This window comes from Erinaceus europaeus, chromosome 7 (genome assembly GCF_950295315.1).
Source record: "Erinaceus europaeus chromosome 7, mEriEur2.1, whole genome shotgun sequence".
NCBI classification, from domain to species: domain Eukaryota; kingdom Metazoa; phylum Chordata; class Mammalia; order Eulipotyphla; family Erinaceidae; genus Erinaceus; species Erinaceus europaeus.
The window spans coordinates 38,254,364-38,276,962 of record NC_080168.1 but is presented as its reverse complement, the minus strand read 5'-3'; the positions used below and the strand labels follow the sequence as shown (position 1 = coordinate 38,276,962).

Sequence of the window (22,599 nt, the reverse complement as noted above, 5' to 3'; positions counted from 1 at the left end):
GGCCAGAGTGGTGCCCGGCTCTCTCCTGAATGAGTAAGATCTTTCAAAATATATGTATCAGAGCCCGAGAAAGAAACAGGGGCAGCGTCAGGACTTCGTGACTGATTGCGGAGGGGTGAATGCAAGCACAGGTGGAAGGAGCACAGGAAACTACCCAAACCCTAAAGGACAAAAAAGGCAAACGGAGCCTCCCCAGGGAAGGGCCTCTAGCTGCCTGCGACCACGCCGACTCCATGGGGTGAGCGCAGCAAGTACAGCAGGCAGCAGACAACGGTTATCAGCGAGACTGCCGGCCGCCCGCACAGCTGAGGCCACCGTAGGCCGGTCGGGCACTCACCTGTTCAGCAGTTACGCGACGGCCCCGGCTGCCCCCCCAGCCCGGGTGCGCGCACGCGCGTCCCTCACGACCGGAAGCAGCCGACGGCGCGGGCAAGCGGCGCAGAGGGGTCCGACGCGAGGGGCGAGCGCGCGCGCGCGCAGAGCGTGTGACGTAACCTTCCGCGCGGGCTGGGGGCAAGCCGGGCCCCCTGGCGCCCCTGCTGATTGGCCGGCGGGATGACGGCCGCGTTTACAATGGCCCTATGGCGAGCGAGCGTGCGTCGCCTTTGCGTCATAGGGGTGGGGTGAGGGGGCGTGGCGCGCACCCTGCGAAGCCCGCCGATTGGCTGGGAGGTGCCGGTGTAGCCGCCCGGCTGGGGACGGTACGGGGCCGGGACCCGGAAGTGGCGGCTGGCGTCAGAGGGGCCGCCATGGCAGCTCGCCCCGGGCAGAGGGCCCTGGCCGAGTTGGTCGCTAGGTGCTGTGCGCAGCCCACAGCAGCGACCCGAGGGCCGGCCCCCGTGAAGAGGCCTGCGCGGAGCACCAGGTAAAAGAGAAGAAGTACCGAGACGCTTCCCGACGGTAGTTTCCGTGAGCGGCGGGGGCGGGACTGGGCCGAGTGTCCGGCTTCCTGCCGCCCAGGGGTACGCTGGGGACGCTCCTGGGGCCGCACCAAGCAAGGGGTCACCCAGTGGGGACAGCCAGACGGACGCCAAGTGGGGAAACGCAGAGGGACGTCCAGGGAGACACCCAGAGGGACTCCAAGTGGGGACACCCAGGGAGATGCTCAGAGGAACACCCAGGGATTCACCCAGTGGGGACACCCAGGGGGACACTCAGAGGAGTCATCGGAGTGGCCACCAGAGGGGCCGCCGCCTTGGTCTCCGGGCGCTTCCCGACTCCTCCCTGCGAGGGCCAGCGGGTATTGGTTGTGGCCTCAGTCCTGGCCCCAACAAGCTACTTTAGGGGACTGAAATTCTTTATTTTTATTTTTCCCCCCAGAGTCCTGCTCTAGCTTAGGGTGGTGCAGGGATTGAACCTGGGACTTTGGAACCTCAGGCATGAGAGTCTCTCTGCGTAACCATCATGCTGTCTTCCCCACCCCTTTTAGACAACTTTTACTTGAAAAGGAAATAAAATATTTTTTTATTTTCCCATTTTTGTTGCCTTTTTTTTTTATTGTTGTAGGTGTTGTCATTGTTGGATAGGACAGAGAGAAATGGAGCGAGGAGGGGAAGACGAGAGGGGGAGAGAAAGACACTTGCAGACCTGCCTCACTGCCTATGAAGCCACCCCCCTGAAGATGGGGAGCCGGGGCTTGAACCGGGATCCTTAAACCGGTCCTTGCGCTTCGCGCCCGACTCCCAAGAAAAAATATTTTTTATCATTTATGTCTGCTTTAGAAAATAATCTAAAATAAGGGGGTTCCGGCTGGAAAGATAACACATGGTTCTGCAAAAGACTCTCATGCCTGAGGCATCAGAGTTCACAGGTTTAATCCCCCAGCACCACCATAAACCAGAGCTGAGCAGTGCCCTGGGTATCAATAAATAAATTAGTTTCAAGCAGAGCATCTTTCTTTCTGTCATTCTTTTTTTTATTATTCCCTTTTGTTGCCCTTGTCTTACTGTTGTTATTGATGTCATTGTTGGATAGGACAGAGAGAAATGGAGAGAGAAGGGGAAGACAGAGAGGAGGAAAGAAAGACACCTGCAGACCTGCTTCACCACCTGTGAAGCGACTCCCCTGCACGTTCTTTCTGTCATTCTTTAGGTCTTCTGGAACTACTTTCATAAAATGTGACTTGCAAATAAAACTCTTAATTTTTGAGAAAATAGCATTTCTTCATATGAGAGATGCCTGCTGTTCACGATAAAAAACGTTATTTTATTTTATTTTACTTATTGATTCATGAGAAATGAGAAAGAACGAGACAGCACTCTGGTACATGTGCTGCCGGGGATTGAATTTAGAACCTCAAGCTTGAGAGTCCAGTGCCTTATCCACTGCGCCACCTCCGGACTACGATAAAAAATGTTATAAAGTTGTTGGGCTGTAGTGCAGCTGGTTAAGCGCACGTGGCGCAAAGCGCAAGGACCAGCGTTAAGAATCCCGGTTCAAGCCCCGGCTCCCCAGCTGCAGGGGCGTAGCTTCACAGACGGTGAAGCAGGTCTACAGGTGTCTATCTTTCTTTCCTGCTCTCTGTCTCCCCCTCCTCTCTCCATTTCTCTCTGTCCTATCCAACAACGAATTGCGTCAACAAGGGCAATAATAATAACCACAACGAAGCTACAAGGGCAACAAAAGGGGGAAAAAATGGCCTCCAGGAGCGGTGGATTCATGGTGCAGGCACCGAGCCCAGCAATAACCCTGGAGGAGGAAAAGAAAAAAAAAATGTTTTAAAATCTATGAGTTTATTGAAAAGCTGAAGCATTATTGTAGATTATGATCCTTATTGTAATAAAATAGTTGAGATACTAATATTGTAACATTATAAATAAGATTGTAAGATTTGACCAAAAAAGCTGACCATCCAGTATTTCTTTTATGGTTTAACTGTATATATTCCTAAAATTACTGTTGAAAACATTCTCAGTAGTGTGTGAAAACAATTATCAGTTTAGGAAATTGTAAACATAGTATACAAATTTATCAGGAAAACTAAGCCTGCATTAAATGCAGGTATTTATTTCTTAAAATTTTATTTATTGGGGTCCGGGCAGTAGTGCAGCGGTTTCAGCGCACATGGCGGTGAAGCAGGTTTGCAGGTGTTTATCTTTCACTCCCCTCTCTGTCTCCCCTCCTCTCAATTTTTTTCTCTGTCCTATCCAACAACAAAGGCAACAAAAAGGGAAAAAATAGCCTCCAGGAGCAGTGGATTCTTAGTGCAGGCACTGAGCCCTATCAAGTAACCCTGGAAGTATATATATATATATATTTTTTTTTTTCTGCCTCTAGAATAATTAATGGGTTCAGGGCCTGCTCAACTCCACCACTTCCACAACCTCCAGCAGCCTTTTGTTGTTGTTCTGTTTGTTTGTTTAATTATTTATTTATGATAGAGGGAGAAGGGGAGATAGAGACATCTCTAGCATTGTTTTACCACTCCTGAGCTTCTCCCCTGCAGGTGGAGAGCAGGGGCCTAAATCGAGGTCCTTGAGCATTGGAATGTGTGCTCAACTTGGTGTACCACCATCTTCCCCCACTCCTTTTCTCTTTCATACTGATAGATAGCAAGGGAGAGATACCACAGCACTGTACACCTCTAGTGAAGCTTTCTTTCTGCAGGTGCTTCCAGATAGTGGCCCAGAGTTTGAATTTAACATAGTAACACATGTGCCCTATTCAGTGAACCACTTCCTGGTTCCTATATACAGGTACTTATAACTAAATTTTGTTGGGGTTTCTTTTTTTTAAATTTTTTTTTATTATTTTCCCTTTTGTTGCCCTTGTTACAGTTTATTTATTGTTGTTGGATAGGACAGAGAGAAATGGAGAGAGGAGGGGAAGACAGACACCTGCAGACCTGCTTCACCACCTGTGAAGGGACTCCCCTGCAGGTGGGGAGTCGGGGGCTCGAACCCGGATCCTTATGCTAGTCCTTGTGCTTTGTGCCAGGTGCGCTTAACCTGCTGCACTACTGCCTGACTCCTGGGGTTTCTTTTCTTAAATTTAATTAATTAGGGCCAGGTGGTGGCGCACCTGGTTGAGCGCACACATTACAGTGTGTACAGACCCAGGTTCAAGCCCCCAGTCCACACCTGCAGGGGGAAAGCTTCACAAGTGGTGAAGCAGGGCTGCTGGTGTCTCTCTGTCTCTTTCCCTCTCTATCATCCCCTCCCCTCTCAGTTTCTGTCACTATCCAGTAAATAAAAAGGAAAAAAAATTAATTAATCACTGTCTGTTTATTTATTTTTACATAGTGACAGGCAAAAACGTAAGAGACCATAGCACAAAAACTTATCTCATGCAGTGGGGAACAGGCTCAAACCTGAGTGGTGCCCATGGCAAAACAGCACACATATTCTGTAACAGTTTCTTTGGGGATGGCTGGGGGAAAGTGACACATGATTTGGTACAAAATTCAACATCATATGTAATGGAAAGTAAGCTTCCTAGTCAACCAATGAATGTAAAGTGGGTTTGTTTGTTTCTAAGATTTATTTGTAAGATTGGGGTGGGGGAGAACCACAGGAGTCACTCTGGTACATGTGATACTGGGGTTTAGCTCTGGACCTCATCCTTGAGAGTCCTATGCTTTATCCACTGAGCCAAGCCAACTCCTGGGCCACAAGAAGTTGGGTTATTTGCTTCTTGTTTGTTTTAGTAAAACAACTTTAAAAAACTGTATTTAGTGGTCGGGAGGTGGCACAGTGGATAAAGCATTGGACTTTCAAGCACAAGGTCCTGAGTTCAGTCCTTGGCAGCACATGTGCCAGGGTGATGTTTGGCTCTTTCTCTCTCCTATCTTTCTCATTAGTGAATAACATCTTTTTTTAATTGTATTTATATTGGATAGAGACAGAAATTGAACAGGGCACAGATAGTAGGTAGCATAGTGGCTATGCAAAGAAACTGTCAAGTCTGAGGCTCCAAAGTCCCAGGTTCAATCCCCCACAGCACCATGAACTAGAGCTGAGCAGTGCTGGGTAGTTAAAAAAAAAAAAAAAAAACAGCGATAGATAGCATAATGGTTATGCAAAGGAACTCGAGCCTGAGGCTCCAGAGTCCTAGGTTCAGTCTCCTGTACCACCATAAACCAGAGCTGAGCAGTGCTCTGGTAGAAGAAAAAACAAGAAAAAAAAAAAAGAGAGAGAGGAAGAAAGAATTTGAACAGAAAGGGAACTAGAAAAAGATACAGTGTGGTCTGGGAGATGGCGCAGTGGTAAAGCTTTGGACTCTCAAGCATGAGGTCCCTAGTTCGATCCCCGGCAGCACATGTGCCAGAGTGATGTCTGGTTCTTTCTCTCTCCTCCTATCTTTCTCATAAATAAATAAATTCTTAAAAAAAAAAAAAAAGATACAATATTGTTTCAACACTTGGGAAGCATTCTCCCTAAAGGTGGACACCAAGGCTTGACCACCACCCTGGCTTTTTAAAATTATTATTATTAATATACAGAGAAGGCACTGAGAATGAAAGAGACCACAGTACCAAGGCTTTCTTCAGTAGTGTGACTCAGGGTCCAGGCTCAAAGCTGGGCCATGCACATGGCAAAGTGGGCTATTTTGCCAACCCCATTTTGCTTTATTTAAAAAATATGTCGGGAGTCTGGAGTAGCACAGCAGGTTAAGCGCATGTGGCGCAAAGCACAATGACCAGGTTCAAGCCCCCGGCTCCCCACCTGTAGGGGAGTAGCTTCACAGGTGGTGAAGCACGTCTGCAGGTGTCTTTCTCTCCCCCTTTCTGTCTTCTCCTCTCTCTCTCTCTGTCCTACCCAACAACAGTAGTAACTACAACAACAATGGAAACAACAAGGGCAACAAAAAGGAAATATTTAAAAAATAAATTAATTAATTTTTAAAAATCAGAAGGAGAGCTAACTCAGATTCATTCTAGCAAAGGGATGCAAGATATCATGCTCACAGGTCAACTCTACCTGCTCTGCCAGCTCCTGAGTCAGAAAAAGGTTTTTTGTGGTAGTCATCTCCAGGCCTTCACTGCTCCAAACTGACTTTCAGAGACAGGTAGACAGACAGAGGGGCACATAGGCCATAGAGTCAGGCAAAGCTCCCTTCAGTATGCTGGGGGCCAGGCTCCCAGGTCATGCAGATGGAGCAGCAGCACACTGCCCAGGTGAGCTGCTTGCAGTCTGAGGATGAGACCCTGTTTTAAGTGCCATGAGAGAAGGTTGAGAGTCAGAGATGGGGGCTGGACACAGCCTTACCGAAGATGGGACTTCAGTGCTGCCCTGGAGCTGGTAGAGCAGAGAGAGTAGGACACTCGAGCATGAGGGCCTGGGGTGGAGCCACCACAACTCTGCCAGAGTGAAGCTCTCCTTTTCCCCTCTCATTAATGAATAAGTAAATCTTCCTAGAAAAGAGAAAAGACACATCGCCACAGGCTCAAAGCTAACTTTCTAAGAGTGGATACTATTTGTGCCAGAAGCCTCTAATCCTAAATGTCAGTTGTTACTTTTTTAAGATTTTATTTATTTATTTATTTATTCATTTGGAAAAAGATAGGAGAGAGACAGAGAAAGAACCAGACATCACTGTGGTATATGTGCTGCTGGGAATTGAACTCAGAACCTCATGCTTGAGAGTCCAGTGCTTTATCCACTAAGGTACTATTTTTATTTTCTTTAGAATACTTCAAAAGCTTTTTTTTTGGGGGGGGGGACTTGGAAGACAGTATAATGGCTATGCAAAGGACATTCATGGTTCATCTGGCGTTGGGGTCAGTTGAGCCCTTGGGATTTTCCTGGTTGTCATGTCAAGTCATTGTGGGTGGTGTCCTCCACATTTTGAATGTCATTTTATGAGACTTTAGAATCTTTTTTTTTTTTTAAGATATTCTATGTAGGAAATGTATGACGTAGTGTCAGGAATGGAAGATTACAAGCATTTTGTTCCCTTGGTGTAAAAAATCAGCTATAATATCAAGGAGATCCAGATACTATAAAACATGATTAGAATTTGGGTTCCCACCTTATTGGAGTACTATACATGAGGCTCCAAGGTCCCAAGTTCAATCCCCAGAAGCACCATAAGCCAGAGCTGAGCAGTGCTCTATGTCTGTCTCTGTATATCTCTCTATCTCTCATTAAAATTAAAATTAGAGTCCTCTGCTTCCGGCCGGACTGAGTGAAAGCAGTGCATACGTTGAAGGACACAACCTGCAGTCATTGTACCTTTTGGAAGATCAGAATCTGGTGCCCAATTCCAGTTCACTGGTATTAAAAAGTATTTCAACTCTTACAGGTAGAATGAATTGTGTGCTGGCTACATGTTGAGAAATTGCATTGCTGGTCTTATACTTCAAATTAAAGTCTTAAGAAAACTCTCGCTGTGAAAGCAGCATGAATGATTCTAAACTGTACCTCACCTGCTCAGTTCCCATTGCCTGGCAAAGCTAACAGCAACTCGTGATAATTTAATAAATTATGAACCTGGAAAAAAAAAAGTTAAAACTAGGGTTCGGGCAGTAGAGTACCAGTTTAAGCACACATGGCACTAAGTGCAAGAACTGGTGTAAGGATCCTGGTTTCGAGCCCCTGACTCCCCACCTGCAGGGGAGTCCCTTCACAAGTGGTGATGCAGGTGTCTGTCTTTACTCCTCTCTGTCTTCCCCTCATTTCTCCATTTCTCTCTGTCCTATCCCAACAACAGCTATAACAAAAATAATAATAACAACAACAAAGGCAGTAAAAATGGTGAAAAATGGCATCCAGGAGCAGTGGATTCGTAGTGCAGGTACATAGCCCGAGCAATAAACCTGGAGGCAAAATAAGAAAGAAAACTTAAAATGAAACATTTTTTAATATTTATTCCCTTTTGTTGCCCTTGTTTTTTTTGTTGTTGTTGTTGTTATTGATGTTGTCGGTGTTGGATAGGATGGAGAGAAATGGAGAGAGGAGGGGAAGACAGAGGAGGAGAAAGGGACACCTGCAAACTTGCTTCACTGCCTGTGAAGTGACCCCCCCTGCAGATGGGGAGCCTGTAGCTCGAAGCAGGATCCTTACGCCGATCCTTACACTTTGTGCCACCAGTGTTTAACCTGCAAAACATTTTCTTTTAAAGATTTTACTTACTTATTAATGAGAAAGATAGGAGGAGAGAGAAAACCAGACATCACTCTGGCACATGTGCTGCCGGGGATTGAACTCAGGACCTCATGCTTGAGAATCCAAAGCCTTATTACTACACCACCTCCCGTACCACAAAACATTTTTTTTAGATAGGACAGAGAGAAATGGAGAGAGGAGGGGAAGACAGAGAGGGGAAGAGGAAGATAGATACCTGCAGACCTGCTTCACCGTCTGTGAAGTGACTCCTCTACAGGTGGGGAGCTGGGGGCTCGAACCGGGATCTTTATGCCAGTCCTTATGCTTTGCACTACGTGCATTTAATCCACTGAGCTACTGCCCAACTCCCACAAAACATTTTTTTTAAAAAAGCTTTTTTTCTTCTGTGTTTGCATGTCTTAGTAATTTAACTGTATGAGTTGTGATTTATATTTCCTCAGTTGTCAGCATCACTCTGATTGTGTCACTTGTCCTCCCAGACACTCAGCTCCCTGCGGCATACTGATGAGCAGAACGCTTCCGCTACGTACCTCAGTTGTGCCCAAGGATATATATGCAAGAACTTTCTTCAAAATTACTGCGCCATTAATAAATAAAAGAAAAGAATACTCGGAGAGGAGAATTGTTGGGTTTGTGTATATTAACATTAATTTTCTGTAGGATTTTATGCCCCCCTTTTTTTTTTCTTACAGTCTAAGCTCCGGATTATTTTGATCTTTGCATAGCACTTACTGCTTTACAAATGTTTGCTGACTGGTTATAACTATTTGGTAGCTTTATTGGATAGATTTTTTTTTTCTTTTTCATAAAAGAGACTGGGGCCAGGCGGTGGTACACCTGGTTGGGCACACATGTTACAGTGCGCAAGGACATGGGTTTGAGGCCCGGTCCCCCACCTACAGGGGGAAAGCTTTGCAAGTGGTGAAGCAGTGTTGCAGGTGTCTCTCTCTCTCTATCCCTCTCTGTCACTCCCTTCCCTCTCAATTTCTGGCAGTCTTTACCCAATAAATAAAGATAATTAAAAAAAGAGAGAGAGAGACCAAAGTATTCTTCAGCTTCGGCATATGATGGTGCCAGGATTGGACCTACAACCTCTGGGACCTCAGACAGGACAGTCTAGTGAGCTACCTCAGCATATCTTCCTGGTCCTATAGGATACATTTATTTAAAAGGAAAAAAAAGCTTGCTGACTATTTATTTTACTTGTTGGAACAAAGAAAAATTGAGAGAAGGGAGGAGATAGAGAGGGAAAGAGACACCTGCAGACCTGCTTCACTGCTTGTGAAGCTTGTTCCCTACTGATGGGGACCAGGGGCTCAAACCTTGGTCCTTGTGCATGATAATATACCCACCACCCAGCCCTCCTATAGAATAGATTTAAACCTTTGTCTTAAAAAGGAAATCCCATGTGCTTACACTCAGCTATTTCCCCAGCTGCTAAGCCCTTTATATAGAAAGTTCTACAAAGAGATGTTTTAAGCAATCGCCTATTGAGCATTATATGAGCTTTTATAAAACTCCATTTGTTAATTTCATTTATATTTTTCTCTAGACTTTGGCAGATTTAAAATTTTTGTCAAGAAAAACATCTTTATTACTGGTTAGTGATTGTGTCAGTGAAGATTGTACTAGAACCCATACAGATAAAACCCAAAAGTTTATTTCTTCATAAAAATGAAAAAGGCGGGGAGTCAGGCGGTAGCGCAGCAGGTTAAGCGCACATGGTGCAAAGCGCAGGCACTGGTGCAAGGATCCCGGTTCGAGCCCTGGTTCCCCATCTGCAGGGGAGTCACTTCACAAGCGGTGAAGCAGGTCTGCAGGTGTCTGTCTTTCTCTCCCCCCTCTCTGTCTTCCCCTTCCCTCTCCATTTCTCTCTGTCCTATCCAACAACAACGACATCAACAATAATAGCTACAACAACAATGGAAACAAGGGCAACAAAAAGGAAATAAATAAATATTAAAAAAAAAAATGAAAAAGGCCCTGGTCCCCATGTTTGAAGAGAAGCGTCATGAGCAGTGTAGCAGTGTTGTAGGTGTCTCTCATTCTCTCCTTCTTTGTCCCTTTCCCCTTTCAATTTTCTCTGTCCTGTAAAATTTAGATTTAGCAGCACAGGAGGTGATGCAATGGATGATACATTGTATTTTTAAGCCTAAGGGCCTGTGTTCCACTCCTGTGTACCATCACATAGGCCGTGGTACTACTCTGATCTCCCCTCTCCCATTCCCTCCTCTCTCTTGCCCTCTCTCATTAATAGATAAATAAATAAAATATTATTTTATAATTAGTGGAAAAATTTTAAATTATACCTGCAAGTTAAATCCAATCTGTGAACTGCTAAATTGTGGCCTCCGCTATAAATATGTATTTAATCATTTTATTCTGTATTACTTAAGTTACTTCTTCAGAATGTTGTTTAACATATGCACCAAATAATTCACTGCTTTATATACAGTTAAAAGTGTGCCATGTACCATATAGCTAGACTCAACACTTTTTTTTTTTTAAAGATATTCTATGCAGGAAATGTATGCTGTAGTATCGGAAATGGAAGACTACAAGCATTTTGTTCCTTGGTGTAAAAAATCTGATATAATATCAAGGAGATCCGGATACTGTAAAACACGATTAGAAATTGGGTTCCCACCTGTACTGGAGCACTATACATCAGTAGTAACCTTAGTGAAACCACATTTGGTAAAGGTAATAATCTTATAGTTATATTCATTGTTTTTTAGTTATTATCCAAATATTGATTATATCAAATGAATTAAAAAGTAACTGGTTAAGGTTGGGAGATAGTTACCCTGGGGCAGTGCATGCCTTACCATGCCTAAAGCCCTCAGTTCAGGTTTTGATGCCACATAGAGGTGCCCCCAGAGTAACCATGGATGTTGGAGCTATGTGTGCATTGGTACCTTACTCAAAGGAAGTAATAATAATAATATATACACGTACACACATGCATGCATGCAGCTAGGAAAATAATTCAAGTTAGTAGAGCACAGGACTTGCTGCCTAAGACTCCTGATTCAGTCTTGTACTGGAGTGGTACTCTGACTTCTTTCTCTTTCATGTGAAACCAGCTCTCAATATTATATGATATAAATTAATTTAAAATGTGATCATTTTCTGGGAGTCCGGCGGTAGCACAGTGGGTTAAGCACACATGGCACAAAGCACAAGGACCAGTTAGGATCCTGGTTCGAGCTTCCAGCTCCCCACCTTCAGGGAAGTCGCTTCACCGGCAGTGAAGCAGGTCTACAGGCATCTCTCTGTCTCTCTTCCTCTCTTAATTTCTCTCTGTCTCTATCCAATAACAACAACAAAAAAATTAAAATGTGATCATTTAAAAAGATTTCCACAGCCTGAGAGGTGATTCAGTAGATGGAGTTCTCAAATAATTAATAGGTCCTAAATTCAAGCCTAGCCTTAAGGTTGCATTTGTCAGAGTGATTTTCCTCTCTCTCTCTTCCTCCCTTCCTTCCTCCTTACCTTCCTACCCCCTTCCTTCCTTCCCTCCCTCCTATTAAATAAGTAGGTCTTTAATTTAAAAGGGGGGGGGATGGCAGCAAATTAGCTCACTTGGATCAAGTGCTCCTTTGCCATGTGTGCAACCCAGGTTCAAGCCCAGCCCCCACCACCCAAGACATTGTGCATGTTGATGTTTGTGCCCCACCAAGTGCACCACCACTTGCCCTCCACCTTTTTTGTTGTTAGAGGACAGATACCACACTGCCACATGGTGTTCCCTTGTGGTGCCAGGGCTTGGACCAGATACTCAGGCCCCATGAAACCGTGTAATTAACTTGGTGAGCTATCTCTCAATCCAGAATGCAACTTTTTTTTTTTTTCCTCCAGGGTTATTTATATCTGGGGCTCGGTGCCTGCACTACGCATGCACTGCTCCTGGAGGCTATTTTTCTCATTTGGTTGCCCTGGTTGTCTATCGTTGTTATTACTGTTATTATTGCTATCATTGTTATTGGATGGGACAGAGAGAAATCAGGAGAGATGGGGGGAGGGGGAGAGAGAGATAGACATCTGCAGACCTGCCTCACCGCTTGTGCAGGTGGGGAGCCAAGGGTCTTGAACTGGGATTCTTACGCTGGTGTTTGCTCTTTGTGCTGCTTGCACTTAACCCACTGCACTACTGCCCGGCCCCCAAAGCAACTCTTTAGTATATTTCAGTCAGAATTTTTTAATAGTATATTAGCAAGATAAACTGCTCATAGTACTGCTGAGTATTCTTTCATTGTGTACACACACAAATAAACATGAGCAAAGAGATCACAGAAAGCAGTGGAGTAGGAATTTCATGGGAAAATAATAAAGTCTAATTATATAAAGCAAAACATAAAGAAAAATATTTGTAGTAGTCCAGGAGGTGGATAAAGCTTTGGTCTCTCAAGCATGAGGTCCCAAGTTTAATCCCTGGCAGTACATGTACCAGTAATGTCTGGTTCTTTCTCCTACTATCTTTCTCATGAATAAATATATTCTTTAAAAAAATGTACTTGTGTAGGAAAGAATCATAAAATTGTGCTAGAGGTCTATGCCAGGCAGCTTATTAATATTTTTGCCCTCATTATAATATTTTAAAATTGATACACTCATTTTATAGGTGTTATACCCACTGATTCCTTTAAAAGATATTTACTTATTTATTTTTGAGAGAAGCAGAGCATTATTCTGCCACATTTGATGCTGGGAATCAAAAGTTTACTTACTTATTGATGAGAAATAGAGAGGGGGAGAGAGAACCATAGCACCATTCAGGTATATGGGAGAGAGAGAGAGAGAGAGAGACAGAGAAACAGGCACTGAAACTTCCTTCAACATGAGGGTGGGGATAGATAGCATAATGGTTATGCAAAGAGACTCATGCCTGAGACTTCAAAGTCCTAGGTTCAGTCTCCCAGCCACCGTAAGCCAGAGTCAGTGCTCTAGTAAAAGAAGAAAAGCAAATAACTTTATTGACTAGACCTCACTTCCTAATACCAAGTTTTTTTTTTTCACCTGTTACTCAGCCTAATTAGGAAGGTGTTACATTGTTAGTATTTCTAGCAGCTATTTCTCCTTTAGTGTTAATATCTCCTATAAACTTATATAATTATCAAGAAGTGCACTTTATTTTTACTTATATTTATTTATTTTTGCCACTGTGGTTATCATTGGAGCTTGGTGCTTGCACTATGAATCCACCACCCCTGGTGCCCTGGTAGCTTTTTTTTTTTTTAATTGGATAGGGCAGAGAGAAACAGAGAGGGAGGGAAAGATAGGGAGAGAGAGAGAAAGAGGAAGACACCTGCAGACCTGCTTCACCACTGGTGAAGTGTCCCTCCTGCAAGTGGGGAGTGGGGGCTATAACCTGGGTCCTTATGCACAGTAATACATGGACTTAGCCAGGTACACCTGGCCTCCAAGAAGTGCACTTTATAATTATTTTTCTTTTTTTTTAAGATTTTATTTATTAATTAATGAGAAACATAGGAGGAGAGAGAAAGAGCCAGACATCACTCTGTTACATGTGCTGCCAGGGAATGAACTCAGGACCTCATGCTTGAGAGTCCGATGCTTTATCCACTGCGCCACCTCCAGGACCACAATATAATGATTTTTCAACGAAACCATTCTCACTTGTCAATGCTGAACACTAATGTTTTACTGTGGTTTGATTTTCTTTTTCTAGGCATCCTGTACTGATGGGAAGCTTTTCAACCACTTAGAGACTGTTTGGCGTTTTAGCCCAGGTCTTCCTGGTTACCCAAGAACCTGCACATTGGACTTTTCAGTAAGTTTCTCATAAAGCCCTAGGGTTTTTGTTATTTTTTTTTTAATATTTACTTATTTATTTATTCCCTTTTTGTTGCCTTTGTTGTTTTATTGTTGTAGTTATTATTGTTGTCGTCGTTGTTGGATAGGACAGAGAGAAATGGAGAGAGGAGGGGAAGAGAGGGGGAGAGAAAGAAAGACACCTGCAGACCTGTTTCACCACCTGTGAAGTGACTCCCCTGCAGGTGGGGAGCTGGGGGCTTGAACTGGGTTCCTTAACAGATCTTTGTGCTTTGTGCCACCTGCACTTAACCCACTGCGCTACAGCCCAACTCCCCTAAAGCCCTAGTTTTTTCCAAATATTGGTAAAGTTGGAAAGAAGTATTTTATATATATATTTAGTTTTCCCTTTTGTTGCCCTTGTTTGTTTGTTTTTTTTAATTGTTGTTGTAGTTATCGTTGTTGTTATTGATGTCGTCATTGTTGGATAGGACAGAGAGAAATGGAGAGAGGAGAGGAAGACAGAGAGGGAGAGGAAGATAGACACCTACAGACCTGCTTCACCACCTGTGAAGCGACTCCCCTGCAGGTGGGGAGCCAGGGGCTCAAACCAGGATCCTTACACAGATCCTTGCACTTTGTGCCACATGTGCTTAACCTGCTAAGCTACCACCCAACTTCCCCCCCCCCTTTTTTTTTTTTTTTTTTAATTACCAGAGCACTGCTCAGCTCTGGCTTATGCTGGTGCTTGGGATTAAACCTGGGACCTTTGGTGTCTCAGGCATGAAAGTCTTTTTGCCTAATCATTATACTGTCTTCCCCAGCCTATAATTATCTTTTTTTTTTTAGAATCTAGATTCCCATATATATTATTTTTAAATTATCTTTACTTATTGGATAGAGACAACCAGAAATGAAGAGGGAATGGGGAGGTAGAGAGAGAGAGACAGACAGACACATTCAGCCTAGCTTTATCACTTGCGAAGTTTACCCCCTGCAGCTGAGGACCAGTGGCTTGAACCTGTTTCCTTATGCATGGTAATGTGTGCTCAACCAGGCGCACTACCACCCAGTCCCATCCCATGTGATTTTTTTTATTTTAAGATTTATTTTTATGAGAGTGAGATAGAGAGCAAAGTACTATACTATTTTGGCATATGCTATACAGGGCATTGAGTCCAGGGTCTCACATGACAAGTCTTATGTCGTACCAGCTGAATCATTGTTCTAGTCACCCTAATTAATCTTAAATACAAAGAGATGATTTAAAAAAAAAGTTAAGAAATGTATCTGCTGCTGGGGAGGTAGCTCAGAGAGTTGGTCACAGGACTCATATATAAGGAGCTCAGTGCAGTCCTCCTTGCCAGTATAGGCCAGTGCTGGTCTCTGTTTTTCGTTTTCTTTTTTTGCTTCCAGGCTGGGGCTCAGTGCCTGCACTATGAATCCATTGCTCCTGGAGGCCATTTTTTATATTTTGTTTCCCTTGTTGTTGTTATTGCTGCTGCTGAGAAATGGAGAGAGGTGGGGAAGACAGAGAGGAGGAGAGAAAGATAGACACCTGCAGACCTGCTTCACTGCTTGTGAAGCGACCCCCCTGCAGTTGGGGAGCCAGGGTAGGATTAAAGTAGATGAAACTAGGGGTCTTTGTGTGGGAAGAAGCAGACTTTCCACCTTCTGCACCCTGTAATGACCCTGGGTCCATACTCCCAGAGGAAATATAGGAAAGAATAGGAAAACTATCAGGGGAGGGGATGGGATATGTAGTTCTGGTGGTGGGAATTGTGTGGAGTTGTACCTCTTATCCTATGGTTTTTGTCAGTGTTTCCTTTTTATAGATTAATTTTTTTTTAAAAAGTCTTTATAGTATGTTCCAAGGGGTCCATGAGTTCAGTGATTTTTTTTTTTTTCCCTGAGCCTGATAGCTAACATGCAGGTGGACTAAAGAATATTGTCTGGGAAGATGATGTCAGAGAATAGGACTAGAAAGCTGGATTGGGGCACAGAGTAGCTCCCAAACATGAGAAAAGTATAAAAAATACCATTAGCTGTTAACCCCATTGGTCTGCCCTAGGGCTCATGTCTCTTCACATTTAGCACAGGAGCCTGTGTAACCACTGAGTCCCTGTCAGTCTGAGCTCACAGTCCATGGTCACAGCTGGGAACATTCTAGGCTGCTCTCATTTCATGACCTGTCTTCCTTGAGTGGCAATAGGCTGACCCAACCTCCCTTCAGAGAGTGGGGCAGTCCCCATCATTGCTGCTCTACAGTAAGGGCAAGGTCCTGGAGAGGCCCGCAAGATGGCTTATAATGTGGTCCAGTGGTGGTGCAGTGGATAAAGAGCTTGACTCTCAAGCGTGAGGTCTTGAGTTCAGGTCCCGGCAGCACATGTACCAGAGTGATGTCTGGTTCTTTCCTCCTATCTTTCTCATTAATTAGTAAATAAAACCTTTAAAAAAAAAAAGGATTATGATGTTGTTCCTGATGGAGGTGATCAATGATAGTGGAGAGAGGGATCCAGGGCAGAGGTAGATAGCATAATGGTTATGTAAACAGACTCTTTTTATTATTATTTAATTTTTTATTTATAAAAAGGAAACATTGACTAAACCATAGGATAAGAGGGGTACAACTTCACACAGTTCCTACCACCAAAACTCCGTATCCCACTCCCTCCCAAGATAGCTTTCCTATTCTTCCTATTCTTTAACCCTCTGGGAGTATGGACCCAAGGTCATTATGGGATGCAGAAGGAGGAAGGTCTGGCTTCTGTAATTGCTTCCCGCTGAACATGGGCATTGGCAGGTCAATCCATACTCCCAATCTGTCTCTCTCTTTCCCTAGTGGGGAAGGGCTCTGGGGAAGCAGAGCTCCAGGACACATTGGTGGGGTTGTCTGTCCAGGGAAGTCTGGTCGGCATCTTGAACCTGGTGGTTGAAATGAGAGTTAACAGGGAGTTGGGCGGTAGCGCAGTGGGTAAAGCACAGGTGGGGCAAAGCACAAGGACCAGCATAAGGATCCCGGTTCGAGCCCCCAGCTCCCCACCTGCAGGGGAGTCGCTTCATAAGCGGTGAAGCAGGTCTGTAGGTGTCTTCCCCTCCTCTCTCCACTTCTCTCTGTCCTATCCAACAACGACGACATCAATAATAACTACAACAATGAAACAACAAGGGCAACAAAAGGGAATAAATAAATAAGAAATAAAAGAGTTAATATACAAAGCCGAACAAATTGTTGACCAATCATGGACCTAAAGGCTGGAATAGTGCAGATGAAGACTTGGGGAGCCCTCCATTTTGTAGATAGCTAGTAGGCATATTTTATATTCCAAAGAGTCTGTGGCAATACTAGTGGGGTTTTTTTGTTTGTTTTTGGCCTGAGCCTGAAATCTGATATGCAGGTGGATCCTAGTTATTGTTTGGGGAGGTGATGTCATAGCTGGCAGAAGGACCAGAAAGCTGGATCAGGGGAGAGTAGTTCCCAAATATGGGAAAGGTGTATAAATATTTTTGACTGTAAACCCCATCGATTTGATGTGGTCTGGGGCCCATATTCAGCTTAGGAGCCTATGTGACCTCTGCATCCCTTTAGATCTGAGCTTACATTCTGTGGTCATAAGTAGGAAGGTTACAATATCAGGACCCATCTTCTTCAGGTATAGCATAGAGTATATTGTCCATCCTCCCTTCGGAGGAGCAGACTCTTTTTTTTCCCCTCCAGGGTTATTGCTGGGGCTCGGTGCCTGCACCACGAATCCACTGCTCCTGGAGACCATTTTTTCCCCTTTTGTTGCCCTTGTTGTTTTATCATTGTTGCAGTTATTATTGTTGTTGTTGCTGTCATTGGATAGGACAGAGAGAAATGGAGAGAGGAGGGGAAGGTGGGGAGAGAAAGATAGATACCTGCAGACTTGCATCACCACCTGTGAAGCAACTCCTCTGCAGGTGGGGAGCCTGGGGCTCAAACCGGGATCCTTAGGCTGGTCCTTGAGCTTTGCACCACGTGCGCTTAACCCACTGTGCTACCGCCTGACTCCTAAACAGACTCTTATGTTTGAGGCTCGATAGTCCCAGTTTCAATTCAACAACCACCATAAGCCAGAGCTGTAGGCGTAGCTCAGCGGGTTAAGCATAGGTGGAGCAAAGTGCAAGGACTGGCTCCCCACCTGCAGGAGAGTAGCTTCAAAGGCGGTGAAGCATGTCTGCAGTTGTCTGTCTTTCTCATCCCCTCTCTGTCTCTCCCCCTCATCTCTCCCTTTCTCTCTGTACTGTCCAACAATGACAGCAATAACAACAATGATAAACAAGGGCAACAAAAGGGAAAATAAATACTGTAAAAAAAAATAGAGAGGAATCCATAAAAGGTTTAAACCTCTCATATCTATGTGGGAATCCCAAGGATTACCTGAATAGAGCCCCAGATGATGGGGTTGGCTTGGTATTAACCAAAGCATGCAATTAAGTACTTTATGGTATCTTCTTAGGTCTTTCTACTTGCTTGCTTAACTTATTGAGTCTAAGTCTAATCATAGCAGACTACTGAGCACTTTTGCTTTGACTTACATAGTTTCCTCTAATTTATGGATGCATGTGCACATGCGCCCTGTCCCTTAGGTCCTGTTCTATATCCAGGGTCGTTAACTTTGTTAGGGAGTGCGCCATTTGAAATGCAATTAGGGAGTCCTGTGTGTTAGGAAAGGTCTCACCTGTCGGGGTCTCTGGTGGGGTAATCTCCAGGGGAAAGGTAATCTCCAGGGGACTGGTTCTTTCTCGCTCACGACAGGGGTGACACGAAGTAAAAGACACCAGGGAGCTCCTCAGCATGTTAACTCAGAACTCAGAATTCGTTTATTAGCAAGGTGGACATGAGTTAAATAGAAAAACAAACAAAGGGAATATTACTGAAATATGTCAGAAATTACAGGCTTCTTAACAGTCAGCATGCCCCTAAGGTAGGGGGCTGGTATGACAGGAATTGATGAGATACAAGACAGTTATTCTCCATGACACAAGCAACTTAATTATCCAAAGGTATTTGAGAGAATCATAGGGGTTAAACCCACAGGGTGAGACAGAGAGAACATGGATATCAAAAGGCCATATAGTTTGGAATTTCTCTTGTCTGCGGTCTGAGGTGTGTGATGAAGTGTATGATAAGGTGTGTTCTTCTGTGATCAGAAGGTGACTTTGAATAAGTGAATCTGTGGCTATGTGGCCTGCAGTTAATGGAGGGAAGTACTGGGGTTTCTGTAGGCCTGAGAGTCAAGAAGGAAAGAACTAAGTCTGAGTTTCCCCCCTTTTGCTCACCTCGGTTGAGAGAGACTTACTTATCTTCTCAGACCTCCATCCAAGGACGGGGATGGTTCTCCCTAAGCTCTATCAGGCTTACACATAGTCCGAACACTCACCAAATTATTGGAGTTGGGGGTTGCCACCTACGCTTAACCCGTTGCGCCCCCGCCTGACTCCCGGTAAAATTTTTTTTTTTTTAACTTTTTATTTAAGAAAGGATTAATGAACAAAAACATAAGGTAGGAGGGGTACAACTCCACACAATTCCCACCACCCAATCTCCATAACCCACCCCCTCCCATGATAGCTTTCCCATTCTCTAGCCCTCTGGGATCATGGACCCTGGGTCGTTGAGGGTTGCAGAAGGTAGAAGGTCTGGCTTCTGTAATTGCTTCCCCGCTGAACATGGGCGTTGACTGGTCGGTCCATACTCCCAGTCTGCCTCTCTCTTTCCCTAGTAAGGTGTGTCTCTGGGGACGGTAAAATGTTTTTAATCCACCCCCCTCCCTCAGTAAAAAAAGGTTGATTTAGGGAGTCGGGCTGTAGTACAGCGGGCTAAGCGCAAATGACTCAAAGCACAAGGACCGGCATAAGGATCCCGGTTGGAACCCTGGCTCCCCACCTGCAGGGGAGTCACTTCACAGGCGGAGAAGCAGGTCTGCAGGTGTCTGTCTTTCTCTCCTCCTCTCTGTCTTCCCCTCCCTCTCTCCATTTCTCTCTGTCCTATCCAACAATGACAACAACAATAATAACTACAACAATAAAACAACAAGGGCAACAAAAGGGAATAAATAAATAAAATAAATATAAAAAAAAAATTTTAATGGTTGATTTACCTAATAACCTCACAGTGCAGTGCATCACTCAGTCTAGTCCACCGTAATCCCAATAAACTTTTCAGTTTCTTGCTTTCAGATACTTGTTTTGGCATTACTGAGACTTCACCACTCCAGACAGATTTTTCTTCCTTTCTTTTTTAGCCAGAGTACCACTCAGCTCTGCTTTACAGTGATTTGAGGGATTGGACCTTCACAGCATCTCTTTGCATAACCATTATGCTATCTACCGTTCACCAAAAATGTCTTTTCTAGAGATGCAAAAAAAATTTTTAATTTTATTTGTGGCTGATGACTTGCAGTGCAGTTGACACCTAGGTACTATCTCTTACCTCCCAGTGGTGGGTAGCTGCCAAACACTCTCATCCCAACTGAAGTCCTTCTCCACCATTGTTCACCAGGCCCCCGTGTACTCTTAAGTCTCCTCCCTGCCCTCGTCCTCAAGGTTCTTTGGTGCAAAAATTCTCATCTTGATGTACTAGTACTAGCCCATTTCAGTGTGTGAAAGTTAGTAGAGTAAGGGTGTTTCTGAAATAACTGTTACTATCTTCTACAGATTTCTTTTGAATTTCGCTCACTTCTACACTCTCAGCTTGCCACAATGTTTTTTGATGAAGTCGTGAAGCAGATGGTAGCTGCCTTTGAAAGAAGAGCCTGTAAGCTGTATGGTCCAGAAACAAATATACCTAGGGAATTAATGTTTCATGAAGTTCATCACACATAATGGAAAAAAAGAACTGGTCATCGATTCATATCTTTAATTCACTTTTAGGAAGTGCTTTCATCATTCACCTGAAGGCATCAGAAAGGATTTTTAAATTTGGCTTTTATAATAAAATTGATACTTTGCACCACTAAAAAATTGTATCTGAGATATGGAATCATATGTGCATAAAATTCAATCAAGTAGGGGTCAGGAGGTAACGCAGCAGGTTAAGTGCACGTAGCGCAAAAGTGCAAGGACCAGCCTAAGGATCCCAGTTCAAGCTCCCTGTAGGGAGGTCGCTTCACAAGCAGTGAAGCAGGTCTGCAGGTGTCTGTCTTTGTCTCCCCTTCTCTATCTTCCCCTCCTCTATTTCTCTCTGTCCTATCCAAAACAACATCAATAACAATAATAGCCAAAACAATGATAAGACAACGAGGGCAACAAAAGGGGAAAAAATAGCCTCTAGGAGCAGTGGATTCATGGTGCAGGCACCGAGCCCCAGCAATAACCCTGGAGGCCAAAAAAAATTCAATCAAGTAATTTAAAATATGCACATTGACATATTTACAGGAATGGTATTGTTAGTATTATCTCTGACATCTGATATCACTCTGAGCAGAAATTGAAACTAAAATTAAATATTTTAATTTCATCTTACCTGAAAGAAGTTAGTTGAGATACCATACTGTATTATATTAACCCCACCACATTTAACTTATTAAATCCAGACTATTTATAACTTGTTATAAGGCCTTTAAAGCCTTTGACTTTTAAATATCATTAGTGAAGCTTTCCTGACTTTTTTTTTTTTTTCAAATTATTAAGGCTGGTGGTAGAAAGGTCAGTGTTGTAGTGGGGTTAGTGCTCAGGTAAATCTTCAAATCTTCGTTCAAATCAGTGAAGATTTTGGCAGTGGCGCAGTGAAGGGCTCACATTACTGTGTACAAGGACTCAGGTTCAAGCCCCTGGTCCCCACCTACATGGGGAAAACTTCATGAGTGGTGAAGCAGAGCTTCCAGTATCTCTCTGTCTCTCTCCCTTTCTATTCCCCTCTCCCCTATCAATTTCTGTCTATCCAATAAATAATTTCCTTTTAAAGTGAACATTTTTTGCCAAGTGGTCCAGATGTTTAAGGTCCTTTTCTAGTAGTTGCAACCTTTTCCAAGTATTTTAACTGGTCTTTCAGTAATGCTGATTGTAGGTTTGATTTTTGTCTACAACAGTGGGCAGCAGATAGAGAAATAAGTTGTTTGAAATAAGTTGGTTGATAGATCTTAAGCTCCATGCATCCGTTTTGTATTTATTGTGTGTGCTCACTTCCAATAATGTATTTCAAACAAATGTTTTTGTGTTTAAAAAAAAAAAAAAATCAATGTAAGGACAGAACTAGCAACTTAATAAAGTTAAATTTTTAACATTATTCTGGTTATTCATATCTCCTACATTTTCTCAATGTGTGAAATGAGCATGGTGAAATGTGTTGTAGCATCTCCCAACCCTAACTGGAATAAAAACAGATATTAAACTGCTTAAGAGCTGGCAAAAATCAGTAGCTCACCTGGACAATGTGCTGCTTTGGGGCCAGGCAGTGGCACACCTACTTTAGCATACACATCACAGTGCACAAGGACCCAAGTTCAAGCCCCTGGTCCTCACCTGTGGGGATAGCTTCATGAGTGGTGAAGCAGGGCTGCAGGTCCCCCCCCCTTTTTTTAATATTTATTAATGAGAAAGATAGAACCAGACATCTTTTTGGCACATGTGCTGCTGGGGATTGAACTCGGCACCTCATGCTTGAGAGTCCAATGCTTTATCCACTGTGCCACCTCCCAGACCACTCTCTTTCCCTCTTTATCTCCCTACCCCTCTCAATTTTTCTGTCTCTATCCAATAAATAAATAAACAGTGGTCTGGGAGATGGCATAAT

General features: G+C 43.8%; 1 protein-coding gene across 5 annotated transcripts; it reads left to right on the top strand.

The window, feature by feature from the left end:
* Positions 1–699: 699 nt before the first annotated feature.
* Positions 700–22,092, top strand: COQ10B (coenzyme Q10B). 5 transcript variants are annotated; one of them, XM_060194208.1, is made up of 6 exons: positions 737–865; positions 7,101–7,214; positions 8,546–8,695; positions 10,577–10,769; positions 13,759–13,860; positions 20,523–22,092. In XM_060194208.1, the coding sequence occupies exons 3-6, from the start codon at positions 8,571–8,573 to the stop codon at positions 20,688–20,690; spliced, it is 588 nt and encodes a 195-aa protein (XP_060050191.1). In that variant the 5' UTR covers positions 737–865; positions 7,101–7,214; positions 8,546–8,570; the 3' UTR covers positions 20,691–22,092. The 5 variants fall into 5 exon arrangements, with proteins under 5 accessions (XP_060050190.1, XP_007534480.1, XP_060050191.1 ...); XM_060194209.1 differs by having other exon boundaries at positions 7,101–7,242; XM_007534418.3 differs by lacking the exon at positions 7,101–7,214 and having other exon boundaries at positions 704–865.
* The last annotated feature ends 507 nt before the right edge of the window (positions 22,093–22,599 follow it).

Bases quoted from the DNA above. Each gene is read 5' to 3' on its own strand.
- COQ10B (XM_007534418.3), top strand. From the start codon at position 750: ATGGCAGCTCGCCCCGGGCAGAGGGCCCTGGCCGAGTTGGTCGCTAGG. The intron at 866-8,545 runs GTAAAAGAGAAG...TTGTCCTCCCAG, and splicing joins AGGCCTGCGCGGAGCACCAG to ACACTCAGCTCCCTGCGGCA. The intron at 8,696-10,576 runs GTTTGTGTATAT...TTTTTTTTAAAG, and splicing joins TCGGAGAGGAGAATTGTTGG to ATATTCTATGCAGGAAATGT.